General features: G+C 40.9%; 1 protein-coding gene across 1 annotated transcript; it reads right to left on the bottom strand.

Annotated features, from left to right (window-relative positions):
• Positions 1-2,212: 2,212 nt before the first annotated feature.
• Positions 2,213-14,021, bottom strand: LOC308084518 (receptor-interacting serine/threonine-protein kinase 3-like; the record flags this gene model as incomplete). The annotated part of the gene is made up of 8 exons (XM_080427184.1): positions 13,987-14,021; positions 8,850-9,018; positions 8,396-8,723; positions 7,871-8,013; positions 7,720-7,772; positions 4,718-4,885; positions 2,317-2,439; positions 2,213-2,223 (listed from the first exon to the last, which is right to left on the bottom strand). Exons 2-8 carry the CDS (start codon positions 8,987-8,989, stop codon positions 2,213-2,215), a joined length of 966 nt encoding a protein of 321 aa, XP_080283310.1. The 5' UTR covers positions 8,990-9,018; positions 13,987-14,021.
• Positions 14,022-15,193: the final 1,172 nt, after the last annotated feature.

Below are 15,193 nucleotides of genomic sequence, written 5' to 3'. Positions count from 1 at the left end.
AAACATCATGATGGACATTAAACATCATGGTGGACATTAAACATCATGATGGACATTAAACATCATGGTGACATTAAACATCATGGTGGACATTAAACATCATGATGGACATTAAACATCATGATGGACATTAAACATCATGATGGACATTAAACATCATGGTGGACATTAACATCATGATGGACATTAAACATCATGGAGGACATTAAACATCATGGAGGACATTAAACAATCATGGAGGACATTAAAACATCATGATGGACATTAAACATCATGGAGGACATTAAACATCATGGAGGACATTAAACATCATGGAGGACATTAAACATCATGATGGACATTAAACATCATGATGGACATTAAACATCATGATGGACATTAACATCATGATGGACATTAAACATCATGGAGGACATTAAACATCATGGAGACATTAAACATCATGATGGACATTAAACATCATGATGGACATTAAACATCATGATGGACATTAAAACATCATGGAGGACATTAAACATCATGATGGACATTAACATCATGGTGGACATTAAACATCATGATGGACATTAAACATCATGATGGACATTAAAACATCATGGAGAGGACATTAAACATCATGGAGGACATTAAACATCATGATGGACATTAAAACATCATGATGGACATTAAAACATCATGGAGGACATTAAACATCATGGAGGAGATTAAACATCATGGTGGACATTAAACATCATGATGGACATTAAACATCATCTCAAAATATGTTGTTCCAGGGACCCCCAGAAGCAAATATTTGAATTAAAAATGTACAGGAGGAGGAGGCGCGAGGCGGGGCTTTGATGCGAAGTCACCCTGGCTTTTGTTGTTCCCCCCCACATAGCAACCAGGAAGCTACGCTAGGGGAACGCTGAACACGCATTCACACACACACGTGATAGTAGTTATCATCATATAACGGAGGCGCGCCGACTCAGCAGAGCTTGAGGCAGAGGAGGCGCGAGTGCCCGCGCCGACCGGCCGAAGGTCTGCTAGTCGAATCAGCGCCGTCCAAGTTGTGAGCCGATAGGGGGGGAATAGATCTTTTCATGGGTTACAGTCTATGGTTACTATCCAGTGTCCACGACGACACACATGTGTGCGTGTGTGCGTGTGCATGTGTGCGCATGCACACACACGCGTGCGCACACATGCACACGCACACACGCTTGCCCTCTAGTGTTGGTTATACAGAATTGCCTGGGTGGGTGGGTAAAAACAAGCGCTCCTTTTCCAATTTCCCTGGAATGCCAATTTCCCTTTAACATATATATTCAATATTTCCTTTTTTCAAAAATAGCAGATCTACAAGCTCAAAGCGCGGCACTCGGTGCCGCGCTATTAGCTTGTAAGTCTGCTATTTTTGAATAGCTAAAGAAATATAAATGATACAGATGCGTTCCCAGTCTTAATGGTTAATGGATGGTGTCAGAACAACACATTATGGGGGTCAGAGTAGTAGAATGAGAATGTTCCTATGTTTGTTATATGTGGGCAGGTACCAGATCATGGTGGCTCCCTCTAGTGGTGTGGCTGTGGGTGACACTCACTCTGGGAAGAAGTAGTCAGTCAGGTATGAGGGTGTTGAGGGCTCTGATCCTTTGACTATCTGAACCCATTAAGACCGGGAACAGCATCTGTGTAATTTTACATTTATTTGGGCTGTTCAAAAATAGCAGATCTACAATCTCGTAGCGCTGCACCGAGTGCCGCGCTACGTGATTGTAGATCTGCTATTTTTGAAAAATCGTGAAAATGTGTCCAAATCTTTTGAGTACATATATTTTTTTGAAACAACATTTTTTACTCAATTGTTTGCTTCTGGTGGGGGGTCCCTGGAACAAAATATTTTGAGATGGGTCCGCGTTCAAATTCATATCATTTTGGGGTCCTTGACAAGAAAAAGTTTGAGAACCACTGATTTAAAACATAGGGTTTTTTTTGTTTAAACTGTTTGTGAAGCTTAGTTTGATTTAGTCTGAACACTGATGAAAAGCTCAATATAATCTGACATGTGCATTCTCTGATACACACAGCCTCTCGACACACACACACACACACACACACACACACACACACACACACACAACACACACACACACACACACACACACACACACACACACACACACACACACACACACACACACACACACACACACACACACACACACACTCAGAGACATACTGTAGGCATAAGGACAAGAGAATAAAGCCAAGTTACGTGATCCTGCCACACATTTAAATCAAAGGTTATATTATTAATCATTGTCTCTTTACCTTCCAGAGGTTTCAGTTCTTTGAGGTTGGTCGCTGTGGATTCCTTAGTCTGGATTTCACAGACGGCTGCATCGATTCCCTCCTCATGTCTTGAAAAAACACGACTTGTCTCTTCAATGCATTCTGAAATGAAAAGCACCGTGAAATGATCAAAGAAAAACCAGGACAAAGATATTTGAACCTGGGAGTGTTCTACCTTTCTCATTCTATACTTTTCCAAAATATAACCATAGAGGAAAATAAACTTCCGGAATAAAAAGGTCTCATGCACGAAAGACGTGAATGAGCTCCAGGTGAACCTGACGGGCGTCGGGCACGCCCAATGAGCCTTATGCACGCCCATGAGCCTTATGCACTCGTGCATGTCACGGTTTCAACCGGAAGTGTATGTTCAAGACAGCACAGGTTAAGAAAATGATATAAATAAAGTATTGCTTTAAGTGGTAAACACTATGAGACGCCATTTACTCGACCTACCACACATTTACTCAACCTACCACACATTTAAAGGGATAGTTCACCCCCAAAATGACTTTTTTTTCTGTCAATTACACACCCCAGAGAGACTTAGATTCATAGAGATTATTTTTTGTTGTCGCATTCCTAAGGGCAGGTACACACTGTAGGACTTTGACAGTGGTCTGGGAGTCATCTGATCGTTAAGCATTTCACACTGCAGGAGACTATTTCTTGAAATCGTCTGTCATATATCATTATGGTTTTCACAGTATAGATTGATCGCAGACAAGGGATCACACACTTTATGTGTACCAAATCAAATTCCAAACATGTTTACATGTCATGGCAATAAAGTCTTCTGATTCTGATTCTGATTCTGATTCACTGTAGGATAATTCACTAGAATGCTATCCAGACCGATACATAGATTTGTTTTTATTCCAATTCATTTTAACCGACAGCTCATGAAAACGCACACGGCTCCCGTGATAATATGCGCGAGACCGAGACAGGACTTTATTGATTGACATTAAATCATTAATTCTCTATTTCTCTGTATGTCTCTCTCTCTGAAACAAGTCAACCAGCTTAAAAGTGCGCACTGCAACTCAGAAACAGTGTTGCCATGTCAGCTACAGTATATAAGCGACTTTGGGCTTGTTTTTCTGTAGAGTTGCTTGTAAATATTGGTTGTTGTGGGTTGTGTTTAATGGGCTTATTTGTGTAGTTGCTTATTTTGGCCTTTAATGTGGTTTAAACAACATATAATATGTATTTGTCCGCAGCCCCAATACAGGATTTGTGTGGATTTGGAAAATATTCGACAATTTTCACAATTTCTCAAGACTTTTCTTTGAAAATAGCTGCAACGCGTTGTGAGCTTGTAGATCGGCTATTTTGAAATATCCAATGTGTTTGTATATAAGGTTTAAAGTGCTCATGTGGCCTATAGTTGCTTGTGCACGCACACACACACACACACACACACACACACACACACACACACACACACACACACACACACACACACACACACACACACACACACACACACACACACACACACACACAGCACACACACACACACAGCACACACACACACACAGCTCTCTCTCTCTCTCTCTCTCTCTCTCTCTCTCTCTCTCTCTGTGTTATAGTCTCAAATAAACAGCCCCCCCTTTGAGCACCCTCGCTCACTCTCCTTCTGTTTTATAATAATGTTTAACTTAATACTGGACGGGTATGCGGGGGGCTGTTTGTTGTGGTCAGGTCCAGCGACTAGCCACGGTGGCTGTGTGCTCTCATTTGCTGCAGCGCAGATCTCCTCAGAGAGTCATCCCATCCCCGTTCATACTGTATGATACCTTATGATATCAAACCTGCTAGATATCTAGAAACACTCGGCAACGCATCGCCGAGCGTAAATTATCGTGGCCGTATCCTATCGCAGAGCCTTTCACAGACAGCGACCAAAACCTTGGCGATCACAGCCCGATCTGCGTCCGATCGGGGGGTTTGTCGGCGAGACCCAAAAAAGGTCCCAGACAGCATAATCGGACCAAATATCCTACAGTGTGTACATGCCGTAAGACATTCATTTGATGACCGGCGGCGGCTCCGGTAGGAGACACAAAGTGTCAACTTTGAGTCTCCTACCGGAGACATTAGCATCTTTCCGCCGTTTATCAAATTATTGTCTTAGGAATGTGTCTAAAACTAAAACAATCTCCATGAATTCAAGGTTTCATGGGGTGTGTAATTGATAGAAAATAAGTAACTTTCTTGGGTGAACTATCCCTTTAATATATTTGACCATGTTTGAGTATATTTAACAACTTGAAATATCTAATACAAATATGTATTGTGAAATATAAGAGTGCGTCTGAGTATTACTGTAAGTTCACCTCTAATCAAGGTCTTCTCAGTATTAATGTAAATTCACCTCTAAATGAAGGCCTCTTTGTAGGCTCAGGGTCCCAGCATCTCTTCATGAGCTCCACCAGATCTCCTAATCCAGCTGCTTGATGGACATCTATTTTGTCCAGAAGAGGTCTGTCTCCCATTTGAATCCTTAATTTAGCATAGGAATGATCCCCTCCTCCACCTAGGCCTAGGACCACAATGGAAACAAGACGCCAGGACTTTTTAGAGAAAGTGTTTGACTGTACTACTGTCTTTACATTTCTGTCTAAAAAAATATTAAATCAAAAACACCTTTGTGTGTGTGTGTGTGTGTGTGTGTGTGTGTGTGTGTGTGTGTGTGTGTGTGTGTGTGTGTGTGTGTGTGTGTGTGTGTGTGTGTGTGTGTGTGTGTGTGTGTGGGGGGGTGTGTGTGTGTGGGTGTGTGGGTGTGTGTGTGTGTGTGTGTGCTTCGGTGATTGTATAAGATAATGACACACACAAACACAGACAGACACATTTGATGCCTTGATTGAAATGCAAATGTCCTGATAGTGAGAGCAAAGTTACATTAAGTAAAGTGATTTACAAACTAACAATTATAATATTGTATAATTGTATGTGTTAGTTTGTAAAACACTTTGTAACTTTGCTTTTGAAAAGTACTTTATGATGTTTACTTAATGTGTTAAAGTCCATCCCAGCAAACTGAAGATGATGGACAATGCTGATTTTAAACGTTATAACATGGTCAGAGGCCTTAAGGATCTGGAGGCAGTGGTGTATAATAGGGCTGTCATGATACTACACACTACTGGTCTCACCATAATGCTACATAAACCAGTGGTGTATAATAGGGCTGTCATTATACTACACACTACTGGCCTCACCATAATGCTACATAAACCAGTGGTGTATAATAGGGCTGTCATGATACTACACACTACTGGCCTCACCATAATGCTACATAAACCAGTGGTGTATAATAGGGCTGTCATGATACACTACACACTACTGGCCTCACCATAATGCTACTTAAACCAGTGGTGTATAATAGGGCTGTCATGATACTACACACTACTGGTCTCACCATAATGCTACATAAACCAGTGGTGTATAATAGGGCTGTCATGATACTACACACTACTGGTCTCACCATAATGCTACATAAACCAGTGGTGTATAATAGGGCTGTCATGATACTACACACTACTGGTCTCACCATAATGCTACATAAACCAGTGGTGTATAATAGGGCTGTCATGATACTACACACTACTGGTCTCACCATAATGCTACATAAACCAGTGGTGTATAATAGGGCTGTCATGATACTACACACTACTGGTCTCACCATAATGCTACATAAACCAGTGGTGTATAATAGGGCTGTCATGATACTACACACTACTGGCCTCACCATAATGCTACATAAACCAGTGGTGTATAATAGGGCTGTCATGATACTACACACTACTGGCCTCACCATAATGCTACATAAACCAGTGGTGTATAATAGGGCTGTCATGATACACTACACACTACTGGCCTCACCATAATGCTACTTAAACCAGTGGTGTATAATAGGGCTGTCATGATACTCTACACACTACTGGCCTCACCATAATGCTACATAAACCAGTGGTGTATAATAGGGCTGTCATGATACTACACACTACTGGCCTCACCATAATGCTACATAAACCAGTGGTGTATAATAGGGCTGTCATGATACTACACACTACTGGCCTCACCATAATGCTACATAAACCAGTGGTGTATAATAGGGCTGTCATGATACACTACACACTACTGGCCTCACCATAATGCTACATAAACCAGTGGTGTATAATAGGGCTGTCATGATACACTACACACTACTGGCCTCACCATAATGCTACATAAACCAGTGGTGTATAATAGGGCTGTCATGATACTACACACTACTGGCCTCACCATAATGCTACATAAAACAGTGGTGTATAGTAGGGCTGTCATGATACTACACACTACTGGTCTCACCATAATGCTACATAAACCAGTGGTGTATAATAGGGCTGTCATGATACACTACACACTACTGGTCTCACCATAATGCTACATAAACCAGTGGTTCTGTAGTCTTAAAGGGATAGTTCACCCAAAACATTACTTTTTTCTATGGATTAGTCACCCCATGGAGACTTGAATTCATGGAGATATTTTAGTTTTTGTCTCATTCCTAAGACAATAATTTGATGACCAGCGGACCGGTAGGCAGCGGTCCCGGTAGGACACACAAAGGAAACTCTTTGTGTCTCCAACCGGAACCGATACCGGTCATCACATTATTGTCTTAGGAATGAGACAAACTAAAAAATCTCCATGAATTCAAGGCTTCATGGGTGTGTTGTAATTGATAGAAAATAAGCAATGTTTTGGGTAAACTACCCCTTTTAAGATGTGTGTACAACTGTGTCCAGCAGCAGCCGCACGTTGACCACCCTGGTGTTGGCTTGTTACGACCAGGGGTTGAAAAAGTACTCAAATATTTTACTTAAGTAAAAGTATCAATACTGCAATGTAGAAGTACTCTGTTACAAGTAAAAGTCCGGAATTTAAAAATGACTTCAGTAAAAGTACAAAAGTAATGGCATCAAAATGTACTACAATCGTTGAAAATAGCAGATCCACAAGCTCATAATTTGTCGCGATGCGACGCGTTGTGAGCTTGTAGATCATCTATTTTCAAATAGCCTATAGGTATAAAATAAGGCTAAAGTGGTTATTGTATGTTTTATAATATAATACTTTATACATGCAAAGTAACTAGTAACTAAAGTTTTCAAATAATTGTAGTGGACTAGAAGTAAAAGTATAGACAATTGGAAATACTCCAGTAAAATAAAAGTACCTCAAAATTGTACTTAAGTACAACACTTGAGTAAATGTACTTAGCTACTTTACACCACTGGTTATGGCACTATATACTAAGTACTGTATGGTACACTGTATAGGTCTGAATACACTGACATTCACATGCAATTATAGATCATATAAATGCACCTGGATAGGGCTTGTTGTTTCCAGTCAGGATGGTCCACAGAAGTATAGCGTAGCTAATAAAACAGAGAGGAAAACAAGTTGGAAAAAACATTTTCACAAAATAACATGTATTAGATGACTTTGTATCAACAGAATTCCTTCAATAGTTCACCTGTAAACATCATAGGAGCGAACACGATGGTAGTCTTCTTCAAAAGCCTCAGGGGGGATGAAGGCTAGAGTGCCTCCTTTGACACCTCTGCCCACAGTCATCGAAACACTGTTGGACACCATAGACAAGCCGAAATCTGCTATCTATTGAAAGGAAGAGGATAGAATAGTAGCACTTATGCTTTTATTTCAGCAGGACAGTAGCCATTGTAAGCTAATTAAGCTATTGCTTGCTCAGGGTGGGACTGTCAGGTCTCTGCTCTATATGTAAAGTGTCTTGAGACAACTTGTTGTGATTTGACACTTTAATAAAATTGAATTGAATTGAAGCCATCTTGGACGGCATCTTGAAAATGTTCACATTTTGGTGGTAGTAGTCTATTGTGGATTGCATTTGTCCCCATGTTTGTGCCGAATCTAGGGGGAACAAGATCAGAGGAGCTCCTTCTGGTGTTGTAGCAGTGGGCGTCACTCACTCTAGAGTCATTGACTAGAGTGAGTGACGATTGAATTGAATTGAACATACCTTGGCGTTTAACTTGGCATCCAGTAGGATATTGTCTGGTTTCAGGTCCATGTGTACGAGGCCCTTCTTACTGTGGAGGAAGTCCATGGCCTGGGCCACCTGGAGGGCCAGACGGAACGCCAGGGGCCAGGGTGGAGGCTTAGACAGGGTCTGCAGGAGGGTCTGTAGAGACCCTCCCTCCATCAGCTCCATTACTATACCCTGCCTACCTTTAGGGAGGCCAGGGGGACGGCCCTGGTACTTCCCATAGACCCTGGGCACATACTGCTGGTCGGCAGCTTCCATGTAATCAGCCTCTCGACACAGGGCAGTATATGATTGTTCAGAGCTGCAGTGTGGACAGTTTAGGAGGAGAAAGTCAGCAGTTAGAATACAGTGACTTTGCTGAAGATTATGAAATAAGTAATTATTGTAAATCAACCTCAATTTAGCTTTTTGATCATTGTCATCATACCCATCATGAGCTAGCTTGATGGCCACTTTGCCCAAGTCCTTGTGTTCGGCACTATAGACAAATCCAAATCCCCCTGTGCCAATCAATTCCCAGTTCTCCAGGCTTTCGTCTCCAATTGTGTCTCTGCCAGGCTGTGCCATCTCTCACCATAGGACAGAAAGATTCAACTCTAGAGGGAAATAATTATAGGACAATTAATCTGAAGTCCTGAAACTGACGGTAACACCATATGCATGGAATTCAATGTCTTTCACTTTGAGCCATTCAAAAACAGTAGCTACACAAGCAATAATGTTAACATGACCAAGTTTAGTTAAATATGCACTGTCTTCATGGAATCAATGCATGTATCCAAACACAAAGTAAATGCACATCCTGCACCAGTATCGTAACGTATCATAGTTGAAGGTTTTAATGACTGACTGAGTCCTTACAACGCGTTAAGTAGGCTACTGACGTTTCAACAGAACCTTGACATGAATCTTGTCAGTTGCCCCAGCCCCTCCTCCTGCGTTTACACAGAAGCTAGCTGGGATGGTTAGCAGACAGTAAACACACAATAGGCTCTATGCTCAGCAGCCATATTGGAAAGAAAACTAGGCCTCTTCCTGTGTTCCTTCACAGGTGTTACCAATGATACTAATGAAGGATCTGTTCCACATCTGCTGATATTGTGCACTGGAAACAGTCAAAGTGTGGCACGGGTGTGTAACTCTGAGAGTGTACAAATGGAACCAAATGGACCCGTTAGGGTCCATTTGGTTCCATTTGTACACTCTCAGAGTTATGGGCGTCCTTGAAATGAAAGAGTTTGACAACCACGGTGCTACACTAAATGGAACAGAGCCTTCATTAGTATCATTACACCTGTGAAGGAAGAAGAGTTCTCAACGGGCCTGAACATTAAGGCTCGGCCCTAACTGGGCCCTACTGGGCCGGCCCGAGGCTCGGCCCGAACCGAACAATCACCATCATGTAATGTTAGGCCCGAAAGCCCCAAAAAAACACTACGTGGTGCTAGTTGTTCAAATGATATGATTGTTCGAATGAGAGACAGAATCAGTGAGAACCTTATAGTCCCCCAAAAATGTTTGGGTCATTTTATCGTCTACTCAGGCTTTTGTCAGCCCCCCGGACAGTTTTTAAGTTGCTTGATTCAGTATTTAGATAATTGATATTCATTTTATCAGACACGCCCCCTTCCTACAGTGGTAGCCAGTTGGTTTCCTCACGTGATGTACCTATGAGAGAGGTACCCATCTGGTGCCCATTAAAACCACACCCCTCTGGGGGTGTGGTTTTGCCTTGGAGGGTGGGGTTTAGCCTTATTTTTTCCCCCACTGTGTAATACAGTAGGTGGACAGTAGGTGGCAGGGCCGAGCAACTATACCTAGCCTACTTGTTGGGGAATTGAATTGAAACAATATACTATAGAAGCCTACTATAACAGTAATTATACTTTAAATAGTGTCATTTCTATGAGGTGTCCATAACACCATACAGATAATTTAGGCTATTCTAAACCAAGTCCTATTTGCACTTTATTTATTTTTGTTAAAGAGACAATTTAAAACACATGTGTGTGTAAAGGGTTTACACACACATTTCACACTCACATTTCAATTTGTATTTAAAGTGAAACATCCCTTTAACTATATTCTACAGTTTAACCCAGAGATTCTCAACCTTTTTCATTTCAATTTCATTACAGTATGTAGTCAGGGTTAAGGTTTATTTAGGCAATTTGTCAACGTTTTGTAAAGCACTTTGAGCTGCATTTCATGTCATGAAAGGTGCTATACAAATAATGTGTGTGTGTGTCAACTGCTCAGCTCTCTCATTGATCTCTCTCTCTCTCTCTCTCTCTCTCTCTCTCTCTCTCTCTCTCTCTCTCTCTCTCTCTCTCTCTCTCTCTCTCTCTCTCTCTCTCTCTCTCTCTCTCTCTCTCTCTCTCTCTCTCTCTCTCTCTCTCTCTCTCTCTCTCTCTCTCTCTCTCTGATGCGCATTGACTGAAAGCAGTGATTCGACCGTGGAACTCTTGGAGTTAAACACTGATAAATAAGAGTGACATTTTAACAGTTAACAGTATAAACTCTCAATGAAGAAAATAGATGATGGCGATATTATACAGTTTAGACTGATGATAGGTTCTTGGTTTGCCTATGATCCTAGATTATTATTTCTATATGCATTTGAAATTACCTCGTGTTTACCTTGCCTACTGTACTGTAAATCTCTCTGGATTAAGAGCATCTGATAAATGCCTACATTGAAGAGAGATTACGCTACAAGCTAGGGGCTATTGTATAAGAAATGTACATAACCTGTTTGGCTTTGACACCCCACACAGTCCAACTGGGGTCCTACTACTCTTTTGGAAAGTCAGAGATAAAAAGAAATGGCAGCTCCCAAAGCTGCTTTCTGAGAGCAGTAACTAGTAACTATACTAGTCAACTAAAAGTAACATTTCAATAAAATGCATTATAAACTACTTTCCGGCACAATTATATTGTTTTGGAATGTGAAACAGAGTTAAATGAACACATGAGATTATAATGTACTAACTAACTAAGGACCCCAATTTAAACAAGCCATATGGCTTGCTTGGGTTTTTTAATCCTATTTAGTCGACCGTGTATTTGAACTGTACTTTCATGTGCTTTTTATCTGCAAACTTATAAATAAAGTAAAGGTTTCAGACAATAACATGCAAATTAACTTTAGCACCTTGGCCATGGGCTTTTGTTTGTCTCAACTTAGGCCATCACAATGGACTCAGGAGCCCCCACCTCAGTGTGATCCCCCACCCCACCCCCAAACACACACACACACACACACACACACACACACACACACACACACACACACACACACACACACACACACACACACACACACACACACACACACACACACACACACACACACACACACACACACACATTTGTATTTTCGTTTTGACTACATGTTTTCAATTGCAGTTCGTTTCCATTAGATTTTTAAGTGGATTTGCTAGTTTAGTTTTTACTTTGTAAAAAGGCTTAGTTTTAGTTGAGTTTGTATTAGTTTCAGTGTTCATTTTAGTTTTCTTATTGTAAGAGTAGTCAGGGGCAATATTCAACAAGCTCAGAACAGTAAAAATGGCAGATAGTGTAGTTTAGTGGAGTAGAGTAGAGAGAGGCCTTATAATTTACAGACCAAGGTTCAAGTCCAGCTTGGAATAGTAGTAATTTTGTGAAACTGTTGTTTCCGATTTCCGGTTTTTATGTGTTTAGTTTGTCTAATATGGTTTAATGTGTTAAACATATTGTTTGTAAAGAAATACTCTCTTTTTCAATCATAAATCTAAATCTGCAATGTAACTAGTAAATAAAGCTGTCAAATAATTGTAGTGGAGTAAAAGTATAATATAGCCGATCTACAAGCTCACAACACGCCACATCGCGACGCGTTGTGAGCTTGTAGTTTGGCTATTTGCAAACATTTTTGTACTTTTACTTTTGGTACTTCAAGTTTATTTTGATGCCAATACATTTGTACTTTTACTCAAGTAACATTTTGAACACAGGCCTTTTGAACACAGGCCTTTTAGTTGTAACAGAGTGTTTTTATATTGTGGTATTGCTACTTTTAGGCTACTTAAGTAAAATGTCTTGAGTACTTCTTCCGCCATGTTCCATGAAACACAGTTATGTTTAAAGAAACAATTGCTTTTGAATTCATCCTAAGGACTCTGCATTATTTTCCATGTTTACAAAAAATTAAAATAATACTGTACTTTTACTCCACTACAAGTATTTGAAAACTTTGGTTATAGTTAGTTTGTAGATGTAGATTATTATCACAAAACATACATTAACCACTTCAGCCCTATACACATTTCGGCCATTTGAAAATAGACGATCTACAAGCTCACACTGCGTCGCGATGCGACACATAGTGAGCTTGTAGATCTGCTATTTTCAAAAGATTGTTATACATTTTATACATTTGAAAAGTTGTGAAATGGGACATTCTACATAATGAGTACTTTCTACTTTTGGTACTTTTAAGTACATTTTGATACCAATATTTTTGTACTTTAACTCAAGTAAAGTTTTATTTCCTGACTTTTACTTGTAACAGAGTATTTCTACTTTGCAAAAGCAAAAAAAAAAAGCTAATTTAGACCGGCTGTATCAGCCTGGAATCGAACCTGGATCGCTAAATTGATGATATATAGCCTTGACCACCACCAGGCCACTGCAGACTGACTATTGAAAAGGGAAATATGTGATAGTTAAACCTACAGTACATAGCTGGAATGTACAAAAGATAGCAGATCTACAAGCTCACAGCACGCCACTTCGTGCCACGATGCAAGCTTGTACATCAGCTATTTTTGTCTCCCCCAGTTTTGGAAAGTAACTAAGTACATTTACTCAAGTAATGTGCTTAAGTACAATTTTGAGGTACTTTTACTTTACTGGAGTATTTAATACTTTTACTTCTACTCCACTACATCTCAGAGGAAAATATTGTACTTTTACTCCACTACAATTAAATTAAAACTTTTGGTTACTACTAGTTACTTTGTCGATTTTGATTACAATTACAAAACACACAAATCACTTCAGCCCTAAATATATTTCAGCCGATTGAAAATAGCAGATCTACAAGCTCACAGTGAGTCTGTAGATCGGCTAAATGTGGAAGGAGATACAGTCCTATGCTGCTCACTGTGAACGCGCCACCCCGTGGCTGAATGGCCACACTACACATTGAAATAAGATACAATACATCTAGGGGGCACGGCTGAGAATCTGGGGGTGTGGCCGAGAAAGGTTCCCGTCAGTACCACTCAGTACTGTTTTGAAAATGGTGAGGAAACCAACTGGCTACCACTGTATACCATGAATGAAAAAAGTAATTGACAAAACACGGTCTTCTCACGTATTAGAAGGACAATATCAGTCACCAGAACCAAGGACGGGTGTTTTCAATGAATCTAACATGTTTAAAATGGAGTTTGAAGTTACAATAAGTTTGTATAGGAAAGGGGCGTGTCTGATAAAATGGATATCAAATATCTAAATACTGAATCAAGCAACTGTCTGGGGGGCTGACAAAAGACTGAGTAGACGATAAAATGACCCACATTTCTTGTTCACACCTCACTCTGCTATGCATGCAAGTTTGGAGTAGGACATCGCATCCTCAGGCTGTATTACAACAGTTCGGTTGAAGGCGTCCTAACAGGCTGTGTCACGGCCTGATACAGGAACTGTACTTCCCAAGATAAGATCAACCTACAGCGAGTAGTGCGATCAGCAGAGCGTATAATGGGAGGCGAGCTCCCAGCGCTCCAGGAACTGTACAAAAAGCGGTGCGTGGTCAAAGCGGGGTAATGTCTGCATTCCGACATCTCACTACTCCGACTAGTGGCTTCCGCGTGCGGTTAGGGTTAGGGTTAGGGTTAGGGTTAGGGTTAGTTAACGTCGGAAAGGCGACATGTAACCGGTCAAAGCCAAGCGCATCATCAAGGACAAGCACCACCCAAGTCACAAACTGTTCAAACCACTACAACGACCGTGACCGGGCAAGGGGCCCTACCGCAGTATCAAGAGTTCCACCACCAGGTTCTGGTGCAGTTTTAATCTGGCTGCTGTCAGACTGCTGAATGAGGCATGAGCCTTACTCAGCAGCCTGACAACAGGCGGTACTGTCCAGCTGGTTGCAGACCTTCTTTTCGGCTCTTGAACACACCTGTGGATTATACCAGGGACAAATGACTTGGATTTAGCCCCCCCCCCCCCCTGGACATACCTGTGGACTACACCAGGTACAAGTGACTTTCTTTTTTGCTCTCCCTCATGGAGCTACTAGAGGATTATACCAGGGTCAGTCCACCTTAGGTGGATTATGCGGTCGACACGCACTGACTTTTTGCACCTTAATCCCATGTATAACTCACTGACTTTTTGCAAATTAATCCCATGTATAACACACTGACTTTTTGCACATTAATCCCATGTATAACTCACTGACTTTTTGCACATTAATCCCATGTATAACACACTGACTTTTTGCTAATTAATCCCATGTATAACACACTGACTTTTTGCTAATTAATCCCATGTATAACACACTGACTTTTTGCACATTAATCCCATGTATAACACACTGACTTTTTGCACATTAATCCCATGTATAACGCACTGACTTTTTGCACCTTAATCCCATGTATAACGCACTGACTCTTGTCTTTTTATTGTGCTCTTTTTTTTCTCCTTTCCTTTAAGCACCTTAACGTCCATAATAATCCAGTACCTGGTCTGTAGACCTGTTCGCAATTTGGTGTTGGG

Source organism: Gymnoscopelus braueri (genome assembly GCF_963280865.1).
Source record: "Gymnoscopelus braueri genome assembly, chromosome: 4".
Classification (NCBI taxonomy): Eukaryota; Metazoa; Chordata; class Actinopteri; order Myctophiformes; family Myctophidae; genus Gymnoscopelus; species Gymnoscopelus braueri.
Note: the sequence above shows the minus strand (reverse complement) of the source record. Positions and strands in the feature narration are given on the sequence as shown.